General features: G+C 42.6%; 1 protein-coding gene and 1 long non-coding RNA gene across 2 annotated transcripts; one reads left to right on the top strand and one right to left on the bottom strand.

Moving 5' to 3' along the window:
* Nucleotides 1-231: 231 nt before the first annotated feature.
* On the bottom strand, nt 232-8563 carry LOC106920819 (uncharacterized). The gene is made up of 4 exons (XR_001418886.2): nt 8477-8563; nt 4935-5100; nt 687-836; nt 232-612 (listed from the first exon to the last, which is right to left on the bottom strand). It is a non-coding gene; the product is annotated as an uncharacterized LOC106920819 (long non-coding RNA).
* On the top strand, nt 8549-13912 carry echdc2 (enoyl CoA hydratase domain containing 2). The gene is made up of 11 exons (XM_014992067.2): nt 8549-8894; nt 9880-9947; nt 10024-10111; nt 10191-10277; nt 10368-10460; nt 12227-12283; nt 12384-12446; nt 12536-12660; nt 13100-13150; nt 13239-13286; nt 13441-13912. Exons 1-11 carry the CDS (start codon nt 8654-8656, stop codon nt 13516-13518), a joined length of 999 nt encoding a protein of 332 aa, XP_014847553.2. The 5' UTR covers nt 8549-8653; the 3' UTR covers nt 13519-13912.
* The last annotated feature ends 56 nt before the right edge of the window (nt 13913-13968 follow it).

Raw genomic sequence — 13968 nt, 5'->3', positions numbered from 1 at the left:
TTATTATTATTATTATTATTATTATTATTATTATTAGGATGCCAGAGAAAGTCGCAGGGTGATACAGTTTCTCCAGCATAATGGAGATTAGTGTAACATATACAGCACTGCATCTAGATCACCTGTTGCTGAATGAATATGAAATAATTCATATCACGAATGACAGATTTAACATACGTAGCAATAAAAATGTATTACTGATCATACAAAAAGTTGACATTCATAAAAACATTTATAAGTTTGTCAGCTGTTTATTCTCTGTTTTTGTGTTTCAAAATCTATAAAACAAATGTTTGGTAACATTATTATAACGTCATCATTTAATACGTTGTTTGATTTTAGCAGTAGAAGAAATTAATAGCTGCCTTTCCATTTCACAATAAAGCAATATGTTACCAATTTAGCTTTAGATATTTTTTGTTAACACACAGAGATGTGATAGTGGAATGTCATATCATCCCATGTATAAAATCCATGTAGACAGAGTGAAATATTTTACGGCTTTACATTTTTAAAAGTGACCCAGGATAAAGTTATCAGACTCCAGTTTAATGATTAATATCCTTTACTTGGCTCGTCATGGTTCAGTCCAGAGTCAGTGCTTCAGCAGAACTAATGCAAAAATAGTTTTAATTACAAAAAGTGATGTCGATGAAGTCTGAAGGTTCCAAGTGGGCGGATCTTACCGACGCAGGGGTCACCAGAGCTCCAGGAGGAGGCGAGTCTGCCCACGAAGCCGAGGCTGGCGACCGCCCGGTGATCAATGCTCGGTGAACGACGATCCATCGGAGGGAGAACAGGCAGGTGAGTGCAGGAACAGGCAAACCCGAGAGAATCTAAAAGTGAATTATGTCGACACCAGAATAGATTATATGTTGGGTAAAAACCAACATTTCACCAACAGAACCTCATACCAGCTATGAATTATGGAACTGGAGGTGCAATAGGGCTCCCCGTGAATTGTAAAACTAATCAGAGAGTGCTTGAAGAAAAGCTGAGACCATCTGTAAAAAAGTAATAATAATAATAAAAATAAAAAAAATAAATAAAACTGAAGCAGAACTGGATCCTGCAAGATAACAATGAACCCCAAAAAAACATTCCTAAATCCACCCAGGAGTTAAGAAAAAGAAACCAGATCTTAGATTTACTGAGATGCGGTGGAGAGGCTTTGTGAGAAACACCTCAAACGTCTCACAGATGAAAACGAGGAGTGGAGCAAACCTTTGTCAGACCGACGTCAGAGGCCAGATGACAATGTCTCACTGAAGTTACTGCACCCAGAAGGCTGAATGTTTCAACTTTGCCTTGGTTAAGAAACACACTTGGTTGCAGTTACAAACTATAACGATGATTACACCCGAACTCTTAATGCTTGAGCTTTGAACAGGGATGATATGAAGAGAACATCAGCTGAGTTTGTGGTAAATCGTCGTCTCCCAAACAAATTCTGTTTAGGGTTCCACACGACACCAAGACCGGCTGCTGCGTTTATGTGGAGGCTGGGGTGTGTGGGGGTGGTTGGACTGTATAAAAAAAAAAAAATAATAATGTACATAATCTCGTGTGAAAGCAGGCGGCATTAGCCACATACACACACACACACACACACACCCCCACACACACACACACACCCACCCCCCCACACACACACACACACACACACACACACACACACACACACACACACACACACACACACACACACACACAGACGTAAAGGGCCTTATCTCATCTGGTCCGCTGGTTAATTTCTCCTCCGTGTGCGTGTCCCCCGGCGGCTTCTTGACAATAACAACGCATTCGGATTGGATTGTGTTCGCTCCGTTAGGCTGTTAATTGTTTGGCATTGTGGGATTTTTAATTGAGGAAGGAAGTGAACTCGCACACGCTTAGCTGTCAAAATGCATGCGTTTATTTATTTGCTGATTCACTCAGTTGCCTCACCACTGTCACCACTTGTGCTCCCTGATTCTCCCCACAGTCATTTTGATGAGAACGCTCCTGAAACTGGGAGCTTAACTGCTGAAGCCGAGGTCAGCCTCAGGCGGTTAAATACGTTACGCAAGAAAGATGATTAGGTCCGATAGATTTAAACCCTTAAAACCAAGAAGGAAGGCAAATGATTAATGTGACGATCACATTAGTTTGAGTGGGTACGTTGGATCCCGAGGCTTGGAGATGCACCGTGTTATAACGATTAATTTATAGAGATTTTGTTAGATAAATAAAGATTGATTGACAAGTGCCATACCCAAAGCAGCCATGCCTGAATAACCATTCGAGCTATGTTGCTGCAGTGCACCAGCACCTGTGACTGGTCAGCAACGACAACCGTAACAAAAAGGGGGGAACAACGCTAACAGCGTCTTGCAAAAATATTCACACTTTTCTTTCTTTATTTATTTTTTCTCTGTCACATTTTTGTTGCATCTTGCTTCTGATAGCTTTTTGCAATATTTGATTCTTCACAACCTCTCTGCAAACTACAGCTTTACCCAATATCATCAGAATCCAGGATAATCTTATTAGGAGAGTGGCATTTGATTAATCAGATTCAAAATATGTGACATGAACTCAAGAAAACAGGATGGTGAAACGGAATTAAAAAAAAAAAAGTGCTTAAAAAGTATTGTACTCATGTGCACCTTGTGATAATTGTACCTAAGCTGTACAGAAAGTTTTACAAATGATTTAAGCTAGATTTTCTTTACATGACAAAACCCCTGATGTTTTAGCATTGGTGTGAGTGTGTGTGTGTGTGTGTGTGTGTGTGTGTGTGTGTGTGTGTGTGTGTGTGTGTGTGTGTGTGTGTGTGTGTGTGTGTGTGTGCGTGTGCGCGCGCGTGCGTGTGTGTTTGTGTGTGCAGTTTGGAGAGCCAGTGTAAACACATCCACTGCAGAGGGACTGAAGAGATTCATGTCGCCCCAAAACCAGAGCTACAGACTCCTGGACTCGACGCAGAGACTTCATCTGTCTCAGTTAAATCACTTAGCTTGCAGTAGGGATGGCTGCTGCTAAAAAGTGCGAGAAGTTGGATTGTGTCTGTGGAGGCTGCAGTGACTGTGACTTGAAAGCAATGATGAGGTGGATCAAAAGAGGCCTGCAGAGCTTCTGTAGAAACAGCAACATGGAGGCCACTCCTTCCCTCCCTCCCTCCCTCCAATTGAGAGCGGAGTGGAGACTTCCACTAACAAGCAACCAAAAACCATAAGATGACGAGGCAGAGGATCCTAATGAAGAAAAATCACTTTTTGTTGATCCCCATGTGAGTTAGTGTTGCCTGAAAAAAAAATCACTTTTACCTAACTGGGCTGCAAGCAAAAAAAAGTCCAAAATAAATGCGAATATAGTTTAACTCTAATCAAAGCTGATTTCAGCTACATATTGACAATACACTGATCCATGTGGACGAACTGTGGATGAATACAGCTGGAGCGTCGTTTTTAAGTTTCCCACCTGGTCACCGATTAAATTAGATTTAAAAAAAAATAAAATAAAATAAAAAATCATTGCAAGGTTTTTGAGGATTATTTGCACGGAAGTAGCCACTCATAACCTCTTAGTGATGTTACAGTCACAAACGTCACTGCATTTTGTTGAGCCTTCATGTTACAGATCGACACAAACACTGCCTAACCTTCTGTTGTTTTTACGAATAAAAATCTGAAAAGTGTGGCATGAATGTGTGTTTCGTGCCACAGAAGTGATGCAAGTGGCAAATAGAGTTTGTAATTTAATGTCGGTATTAATCCAGCCGTGTCAGAGGTTTGCGAAGAGAACGTTAGTGAACAAACTTCAACAGGAAAAGTGTCTTCCTCTGATCTGAGTTTGAACTATTTTACAAAGAGAAGAGAAACAAAGAACATCAGTCATTCAACGTGTAAACTGGTGTAGACAAACGCCTAAAGACATGCAGCTGGAATCCCAGCCTAAGAGAGCATTGATTTAGTGTTGCTGAATTCAAATGCATGCCAGATTTTTTTTAATTTTCTTTTTGTAAAACAATAAAAAGCCACATGTCATTTCCCGTTTAATTCATGGAAACACCTCGCTTTTGTAGTGTAGTTCATGTTGGACAATGGCATAAAATCCTAATGAAACACACTGAAATTTGTAGATGAAATGTGAAAAGGGACCCTGTAAAGCACAGATTCCCTTCAAAAAGTGGATTCTACTGTGTTTTGTTTTTTTTAATCCATTCCTTAATATTTATTCCAAGACGACCCGCTGCTCTGCATCCATAAAGAACTGCTTGGATAAAGCGATCAAAGGTAGTAAAAAGCAGCTCTTAAAGTTCCCAAACCAGCAACCTGTGGCTGGAGGAAAATAAATCACAGGTGGTTTTACGACTCAGGCTCACATGCTGCAGTCCTGACACACGCAGACATCGTCTCATTTCAGAGCCGCTGAGGTCAGGCGCGGCTATCTATCTATCTATCTATCTGGACTCCGATGTGTCATTATTACAGCAGAGCTCGGGCCGAGTGCAGAGCCAGCTGGAGGAAAACGAGCCCGTTTGGCTTGGTGAAGCCATGGGCCATCAGAATCTTTAATGTAAAACTTTCCTCTCTGGCTGCTCTAAACGGTGTCAGCTTCCAGAGGGCTTTGTGTGCAGTGCAGGCCCACGTGAAAGGAGGCGCAGGGAGGGCGAGGGGGGCAGGGGGGGGACACACGCATTCCTCGAATTGACGGATGGGCCCCTGAGAACGTGATCCCTAACGTGATCAGTGAGGAGTCTTTATTTTTTTATTAAGGGTGTGTTCCGTCTCCTCTGTCAGCTGCCCGATCCTCCCGACCTACGAAGGAGGATCAACCTCATGCCAGCGCAGGTGTCACCTTTGCTGCCTCTCCATTACCTCACATGGTCAGTTTTTTTTTTCTTCTTTACTTTGGGAGATTTACTAGAATCAATAATGAAACTTATTTCCTACCACGGTAGCTGACTGATCTGTAACTCTCCCCCTCTCTTCTTCTCGTCCCGTCAGTCTGCGTCCTTCAGGTCGTGAGTCTGGCTCCATCATTCCACAATGTATTTGGATCAAGACCGGTCGGTGACCCGTGCATCTTGACTGGCTCGGTGCTGTGTGTGATCATCATCTGGAAAGGAAAGGGAGAAGGTTCGACATGAAGAGACAGGACATTCGATTTCACTGTTTGGATCAGAATGTGGTTGAAAATAACTCGCTCTTGCACTTTGTCCGTTTTTACCAGGCTAAAATTTCAATGCATTTTATTGAGATTTTATGTGATACACCAGGGGCCCTGCAGCTTTTAGATGTGTTTCTGCTTCAACACACAACAATCAGGTCATCACTGACCCTAGAGTTCCTCATTTCTCATGTAAAATTTATCAGGATAATAATTTTGATTTATCGTTTTCTCAGTAAACTTCAATTACTGATTTTTTTTAAAAAACTGACTGCTTTATTGGAAGTGTTATTTGTACCATTTTCTTTACCGTTTTTTTCCACGAGAACGTCAATAACACCAACTTTGAAAACATTAAATGCAGTAGTGTAATTCTTACTTTGTAAGAGTGTAAGTTTAAGTTATTTAGGTGACGAAACCTAAAAACATTCAAATGGGAATGTTTTTCCAAGACAATATCTGTGTTTGTGCCACTGTGTAGCTGTGCCATGCAGTCACAGCTTCACAGTTACCTAAACATAACACACTAAATAATTAATAATTAGTATCACAATAGTACCATAAAATATCATAATAAAATTTCCACCTCCTACCCTCTCCCTGCATGAGCTAATCACACCCTGAATTGTTAAAAAAAAAACAAAACAAAAAAAAAACTCAAAATGACCAGCAGCTTCCTGGACCGGCATTGGAGTTTGCTGAAACATGCATGATCCTCTGAGTTTGGGATGTTCTGCTGGGAAGCTCAGAGCTATTGCATTTCCAGTATCAACACACGCTGGTAACGCAATCCACACCTGCAGAAGGACTTTTACGTACTTTGGCCACGTGCTGATGGGCTCACGTGACAAGAGACGCATCATCCCGTTCTTTCTCATTCAGACAAGCAAGTTGCACCTTAAATTAATAATCATCTGAGATTTTCTTTAGATTTTTCAACTCTCTCCTGTGATGCACGTAATATGCCACTGGGTGAAGAATTTAGTTTTTCCTTTATAAAGTGCAGGCTGTGAACAGAAATACTCACCAGCAGGGATCATTAAATGTTGGAATTGATAAGACACTAAATAATTATATTGGACCAAGTGGAAAGCAGGCTGAGGGAAGGTGATGGATGGAAAGGGAAATGGAGGAAGGGAGGTAAAGAAATGAATCTGAAACAGATTTTAAAAATACATTTTAAAGAAAAACTAACCTAAGAAAACAAATTCAAAGCTTGGAATAGATAAACTTACGTATTACATAATTTAATCAACAACAGTTCATATTCTGATCAAATCTTCGGCAAAAACAAACAAACAAAAAAAACAAAACAAAAACAAAAGTTATTTCAGCTCAATCTAATGTCGCAAGGAAGAGCTTTTCAGTAGCCTTTATCAAAGTGTAAACTGTGTGTGTGGCGTGTGTGTGTGTGTGTGTGTGTGTGTGTGTGTGTGTGTGTGTGTGTGTGTGTGTGTGTGTGTGTGTGTGACATGTGGAGCTGAATCTAAAGGTGCAGGCAAAGCCAACAAGAGAATTACGGTCTACTATCATCAGACACAAAGGTCAAACACATTGCACTCGCCCTGAGCAGATCGTCACTGTGCCTGCCATCTTCCTCCTTGCAGACATTTCATCCCCGTGACTCATGCTTGACCTCATACCCTGTCACCAGGCCTCCCTGCTCGCATTCAGCCCTGGGCTTTGATGGAGCTGAGAACATGGACGGCTGTGAGCAACTCGCTCCTGCATCCTAAAATTAAAATCAGCGTGCAACTCGATATGACGTGAAGGCAACTGCTTTGTTGACAATCAAGGCAACCTTGACGTGTTTGCGTCAGAGCAGGCCGCGGCTTTGGTGTGATTCGCGTCCAACTTGTGCATCTTTTTTTTTTTTTTTTCTTTTCCCAGAAACAAACCGTCTGCAGCGGACTCCATCAGGCTCAGTTTCTGTCACTCAGACAGCCTCACTCTCAAGCTGCCAGGGTCACTTCCCGTCTCGTGGCGCTCAGGAATGAAAACATGCCAGACATCAAATCTGAACGACCTGTTCTGCTCTAAATCCTACAGGTATCGCATCGCAGCGCCGCAGAACCCGGAGGCCGGTCTCCAGCTGCGATTTCCACCCACAAGTTGACTCAAACTTTAACTTAAAAGATTGATTTTAAAATTATCCCCCCCCCAAAAATAAATAAATAAAATAAAATAAAATAAAAATTCTGCCACATTTCTGGGACTAGTGTGTGGTAAGCATGAGAACATGTGCAACCCCTCATTAATGTTTCAGTTTCACTTCAGTTTTACACACAGCCACCTGCACTCTGAGCACTACTCACATAGCGTTAATTTACATCACAATTGCAAATTGGTATGATTCATTACGCAGACTCGGCGGAATCAAAGTTAATTAGGAGCAGCAAACAAAGCCAGGCGACAATAAAAACCGACACCGAAAATCGTTGTGACAGACAGAAAAGGAGTCTGATTGATAACCGGTCACTGTCACGGTGCCCGGATCATATGGACTTGCATGCGGATATCCAACTCTCTCTCTCTCTCTCTCTCTCTCTCTCTCTCTTCCACACGACGTGTCCGTCTGTCACTGACCGATTGCATAACTTGTAAAAGATATGCTCAATAATGCATGGTCAGACTAGACCAGAAGCAGTCTGATGGAAAACCTTACCTCAACAACAAAACTAGAGGTCCGGCTGCAGCCTGCGGGTCAGTTGCATGTGCGTGTCTGCTTAGTCCAAAAAGGACCAACGCAAGCAAAAAAATGTGAGAGGCACGTTTCTTTGTAGATAGTGCTCAAACTTTTAGATGGTTGATTGCGTAGACCTCTGTTAGATGCTCAAGACTAACCCTGCTTTAAACCTTTCCACAACTTTTCCACAGACGTGTCCGCTGTCTTGGTCTTCATGGTGCTGCTTGTTCACTAATGTTTGATCACTGATGCTCTCCAGCAAAAATAAAAAATAAAACAAACAAAAAAATAATGGAACAACTGAATTATTTGAGATTAGATTAAACACAGTTGGGTGGCATTTTATCAGTAAGTGACCTCTGAAGGCTGTTGTTTGCTCTGCATTTTATTTGTGGGTATCAAAGTAAAGTATAGTGAGGACCACTGCATGTTTAGGAAACATTCTGAAAACCATGTTACTCTTTACTTTGTGTAGGTCTTTCACATCCAAAATCAAAACACGCATTACAGTTAGCAGGTATAACATGAAAAAAAAAACCCGTGAACACACTACTAATAATTAAAATAGTTTTGATATGCGTCTATTTATATAAATGTAAGTTAAAATTATGACAACAGTGAATAAAAGGAGTTGCTCACTCGGCGTTGTCGCTGCTGTCGTTGTTGACTGCGTCCTGGGGCAGACAGGTCCCTCCTTCCTCAGGAAGAAACCTCCAGTAAACTTCCTGCTGCCCTCGACCAGCCACTTTTTCCCTAGTTGCTCTCACGCCGCTTCTTTTAGGACCAGAAAAACAAAACAAAACAAAAGAACTGAACATGGCATCTGTCCTTTACAGACTGGCAGTACCGAGGTGCTCTCTGTTGCGGAGCTTGGCTGTCCCACGGTGGGAAACGCAACGACTTAAACACCCTGGGTTACACCGGGACGCGACGAAACTGCTATCCGGGGAAAATCGCTCTCTCGCGGCCTGCAGCCGGGCCGACAGCCGCTCACAGCACACAGCGGTGGAGGTGTCCGTGGAGGTGGACCTAAAGCGGCTAGAGGGACAGGACAAGGGTAGGGACACATTAAAAACAACAACAAAAAAAACATTATTATTGTTATCATAATTATAGCTCGACCGCAGTCATGTTAGCAGGTACATGTCATTCATTTGATGGATTATTTCCTAATATTTAAATCCTTTGTATGTAGTGCAAACATCCGCGCAGCTACTTGGTTACTAGTAAAGAAAGAAGCAGCAGCATTCCCACAGGTGACCCACTTCTGGATTATTATTAGACGGTAGAGTTGTGTTTGTCTCACAGGGGAAATCATAGAGTGAAATGTGTCTTTGTGCCGCTATACCTGAAACCACAGCCGGACTGAAATTCAATGGAGCCTTGAGAAGAACTTCCTTTAGGGGGCTCCACTTCCGGTCAAACCCACCACTGCTGACATCTTTTTAATATGGTCCATTCTTTGTTGTTTGTCTGGACATTTAATATGAGATGGTTTATTGGTAACTAGTGGACCCCTGGTCTGTAAATTAGCTATTCTAAATTAGCTGTTTCAGAGGCTTGTTCTTTATCAGCAAATGTAAAATTTGAGATATATAATGTGTGAGAGTTCATGTGGGCTTTGGGGAAACTTCAAAGCACACTGCCTGTCAGCTGGCTGAGTAAAAGTTAATACACACAAACTGTTTGGAAATATTTCTGGTTCAACCCCCACCCCCACCCCCCACTCCCAGATATTTAATAAGTTTGACATCAAATACAATTAAAATAAACGGCTGCGGGGATAATTGCAGCCACATTCCTATTTGGGAATCCCATGATGGCTCAGTATTTTCACACCATCTCCAACAAACCAAACTCACAGAAAATAGGAAGTGACTTTTCTACTTCCACTGCTCACAGCCAGAGACACTAGCAGGGGACATGAACTTTGCTGACAATCAGTAGCTTATCCACCCACAGGCTTGATGAATCCGTTCATTATTAACCATTCGGGTTAACGTCTTGTGTTTTGTTTGTGCCGCTGCCTGTTGTCCCCTCAGGAATAGTGGAGGTGCTGATGTGCCGCCACAGAGCAAGGAACGCTCTCGGTCACACGTTTGTGTCACAGGTGAGCAGACCTGTCTACATCACACACGTTCACACACTCGCAGTACAGACACAGACCTGAACTCTTTTGTGTGCAGATGAGGGAGCTGGTGTCCACTCTGTCCCATGACTCAGCGGTTCGTGTGGTGATCTTCAGGAGTTTGGTGCCGGGGGTCTTCTGTGCAGGTGATGGGGGGGAGGGAGGCCAGGCTCTGCGCGAAAGTTCTCAGTGAATCTGTGGACCAGTGACAATTTCTGTTCACAGGTGCCGACCTGAAAGAACGAGCGTTGATGGACAACTCCGAGTCCGATCTGTTTGTCCAGAGCCTGCGCTCCCTCATGTCTCAAATAGGTAGCGGGGGGAATCAATATACGGAGGCTGAATGATGAGTTTGAGGTGGAGCTTTGAACTTTCCTCACCTCATCTTAACTGCCTCGGCAGCGGTATTGCCCACGCCCACTGTCGCGGCGATGGACGGCGTCGCCCTGGGAGGTGGACTGGAGCTCGCCCTGGCCTGCGACCTGCGCACTGCCTGTGAGTGACCTCACCTGTCAAAAGCCCGGCCGGGGAAAAGGCACACGGCTGCTCAGTCAGGTGACGCTAATGCAGCTGGAAGGGGGACGTCATGTTCTCCCTTTGCAGCTGTCAGTAATCCAGTCATATAAGGTCAGCGGGTGAGTTTACACAGGGTGACGGAGGATAGGAACTTCCATTTTCAGTCTTTGCGTTAGACCGACAGCTCCCAGATTGCATCAGTTGTTGCTCAGAGCAGTGGAGCTCACCACGAGGTACTGGTGCGTCCCAAGGTCTCACGAAAAACATTCTCAGAGGGCACATGACCTGCAAAAGTATTCGTCTGTTTTCAACATTCACATTTTGTGAGGCAACTACCCCAGATCTTAATGTATTTTAGTGGTATTTTGTTTGAAATCCCATTAAAAAAGCATACGACATAAATTATGAAATGGAAGTGCTGGATCCTATTGTGGGTTACTTCATAGCATTGATTCAGTGACGCTGAATACTTATGCACAGCTTTTCAAGATCAGAGTTATGATTATGATTTTTTTTACATACATTTTTTTAAATCATTTTTGTCATTTTTCTTGCTCTAAGCATTTATGAACCTCTCTGTGTTATATAAATCATTTAAGTTTGAAGTTTAAACATGGCAATAGGTGGAAAATTTGAAGTGGTATAAATACTTGCAAGGAAACGTAAGTGACACTGATCTGCTGTGGAAAATCATGTTTATCTTCCCTTTTCACTGAGGAATTTTAAGGACATTGGACACTGTCCAAGTGAGAGCGCAGCACAAATGTTTCCATTTGAAAAATCATCCACATGTTGCAGAAAACGAGAATGAATAAGATGCCTAAAAATCTACAGAGAACGGCAACAATGGAATAGGTTGGGTTTTCTTTTTACAGTGGGAGGGATATGTGAGGTAGTTATCTGTTTTCAGTATCTTACAAAACAAGGAGAAATTGTCATGGAGGTGGAAGGCTAGATGTTAACCCCACTTAGGCTCCTTTTTGAGCAGATTTCAGCCTTATAAAAAAACCCATAAAACTCAGTAGTGTTACAGTAAATAATTGTTCAGTCTGATGACAAAATTAAGCTGCTATATCATAAAAATTTCTGGATACAAGAAGTCTTTTTGGGTGGGCAAATTAGTGAAACACTTTGTGATATGAATTTAAAAACATATACCTGTGGAAAATGTAAATCTAACAAATGGGAAGAAATTAGGATTAAAGTTAGGGTTCTAATGCCTATGTTAGAGATTAGGAGGAAATTAATTCAACAACTTTTGGTCATTGGATAGTTTGTTGCTGTGAATTCACAGCGTATTCCCAGCAGCCTTAATTTATCCAACTAATGCCTGACGATGCACATCCCACACTATCCAAAAGTGATATTGGAAACCTTTGTCGCCATCTAGTGGTCAAGGTTTAACAGATTTTCTCCCTACTAAATATCTCTACATTACATCTACAATCCATTTCTTTACATAGCTGTAAATAATTCAGGCAGTAAAGGGGTTAAATTTCTTATCACTTTTATTGTCTCGGGTGTTTTAATGGCCTGGCGTGGAGCCGTGGCGCTAATGATAGCCATCTGCCCAGCTGTGCATGTACATACATCACCGCGCGATAGGTTATATTAGGTGTGGCACTTCAGTGATTGGTTGAGCACGGCTGAGCGAGGTGAGCAGGTGTTTGGGTCCCGACGCTCTGACAGAGGCATCACTCAGACGTTGACCTTCACCCGTCCTGTTTTGCGTGCGTGTCTTTCAGCAACTTCAGCCCAGATGGGTCTGATTGAGACGACGCGAGGGCTGCTCCCGGGGGCGGGTAAGTCCACCGGAGCTCACAGCAATCACCCCGAGCCGCACTGATTTGCTTTGCGAAGGAGCTGTGAGAAGTTCACCTTGACGGGGTTTTTGTCCTGCAGGGGGCAGTCAGCGGCTGCCGCGGATGGTCGGCGTCACTCTGGCCAAGGAGCTCATATTCACAGGTGGTGGTGAGACAGAAATCCAGACGTCTGAACAGACTCAAAGAGGGTCTGATGGAGCGATGCGGTTGTCCGTCTCTGTGTGTTTTCAGGGAGGCGTGTGGGAGGCCAGACCGCTCTCGAGTTGGGGCTTGTAAACAGAGCCGTAGAGCAGAACCAGAGCGGAGATGCTGCTTACAAAGAGGCTCTGGCCCTGGCCAGAGAGATTCTACCCCAGGTTAGATCACAGTCTGTCTATTTTTAGCTGCAAATTAATAGGTGGTGGCCGCCCAGTCATATCATCTGAATGTTCTGAAGAAGCAGTGTGACATAAATATGGACCAGTGGTGGGTAGAGGACCCCAAAATGGCCCTCAACATATTTTTACTCAACATGCATCTTTAATGCTTTTAAATCTTTTAAAAATGTGACTAGATAAGTATTTCACAAACAGTTCAGAAAGTAAATGGAGCCTTGATAATGCTCCATTCCGCAAAACTGACCTGACTGAGAAAGCCATGTATATAAAGTAATGCATGTTTTTTTTTTTTGTATTTTCATTGACGGTTTGTTTTGTTTGATTAAAAAACTGAAAAGCTTTTGTGTCCAGTTTTAAATACATCTTTAAAAAAAAAAATGGATGTAAAATCCAATGTCATTTCCTTTGTGATCACCAGGCTCCTTTTGCAGTGCGGATGGCCAAAGAAGCAATAAATAGAGGTGTTGAGGTGATGCATGAGGGATTCATCTTCATAATATGCTTCTTGCAATGTCTTTATATCAAAACATGGAGTGACCGCAATCCATTTCCCGCAGGTTGACATTGGGTCAGCAATGGCGATAGAGAGGCTGTGTTACGCCAGGGTACGTTTTCCGGCGACGTTTCCGAATCATTGTTTTAATGTAAAGAAGTGGGCGATTCCAAAGGTTTTGTCTTCCCATGTGTCATACTTGTTAGAGCTTTACTGCTTTCAGTAAAAGCTGATCAGTTCCTCACGCGGCGTCTGTTCCTTCTCAGGTCATTCCCACACGGGACCGACAGGAGGGCATGGCGGCCTTCATCGAGAAGAGACAGCCACGTTACACCGGGGAATGAAAGCGCTCCACCGATATACCAACATGAATTTGAAGAAGGATATTTGTAGAACACCGTTGCAAAGAAAATCTGTTTTTTCCCCAAATCCAACGATGCATTTAAAGTTTTTAGTCAGTGAGGGCTGCAAAATTATTTTTTACTTAGTTGACCCAAAGTTCAGAAGGAGATATAGTAGGATACGAGTGGGTGGGTTCTGTTGATCAAATCTATCGTCGTTATCGATCATCAGTAGATAATTTGACTTGAATTTTGAGTTTTGTAAAAGTAGTAGCATATGTTTTTGATTAGTTGGAGATGATGTCATTTTACTTTGTGCAAAAATATCTCCTCTATTGAGGAACCAGCAGGTCTTTTTTTTGTGTTTAGAAAAATAAAATGAAATGGTTCAAAACTACTAATTGGTACTGATCAAAAAATATTTTTTGTCTGCTTTCCTGATGGTCTGTACCT

This window comes from Poecilia mexicana, unplaced genomic scaffold (genome assembly GCF_051168715.1).
Source record: "Poecilia mexicana isolate PSO_F unplaced genomic scaffold, ASM5116871v1 scaffold_4, whole genome shotgun sequence".
Taxonomy (NCBI): domain Eukaryota; kingdom Metazoa; phylum Chordata; class Actinopteri; order Cyprinodontiformes; family Poeciliidae; genus Poecilia; species Poecilia mexicana.
Note: the sequence above shows the minus strand (reverse complement) of the source record. Positions and strands in the feature narration are given on the sequence as shown.

Excerpts from the sequence above, each read along its gene's own strand:
- echdc2 (XM_014992067.2), top strand. The coding sequence starts at position 8,654 with ATGGCATCTGTCCTTTACAGACTGGCAGTACCGAGGTGCTCTCTGTTG. Across the intron at positions 10,112-10,190 it reads GCCGGGGGTCTTCTGTGCAG|GTGCCGACCTGAAAGAACGA; the intron begins GTGATGGGGGGG and ends TTCTGTTCACAG. Across the intron at positions 12,447-12,535 it reads CAAGGAGCTCATATTCACAG|GGAGGCGTGTGGGAGGCCAG; the intron begins GTGGTGGTGAGA and ends GTGTGTTTTCAG.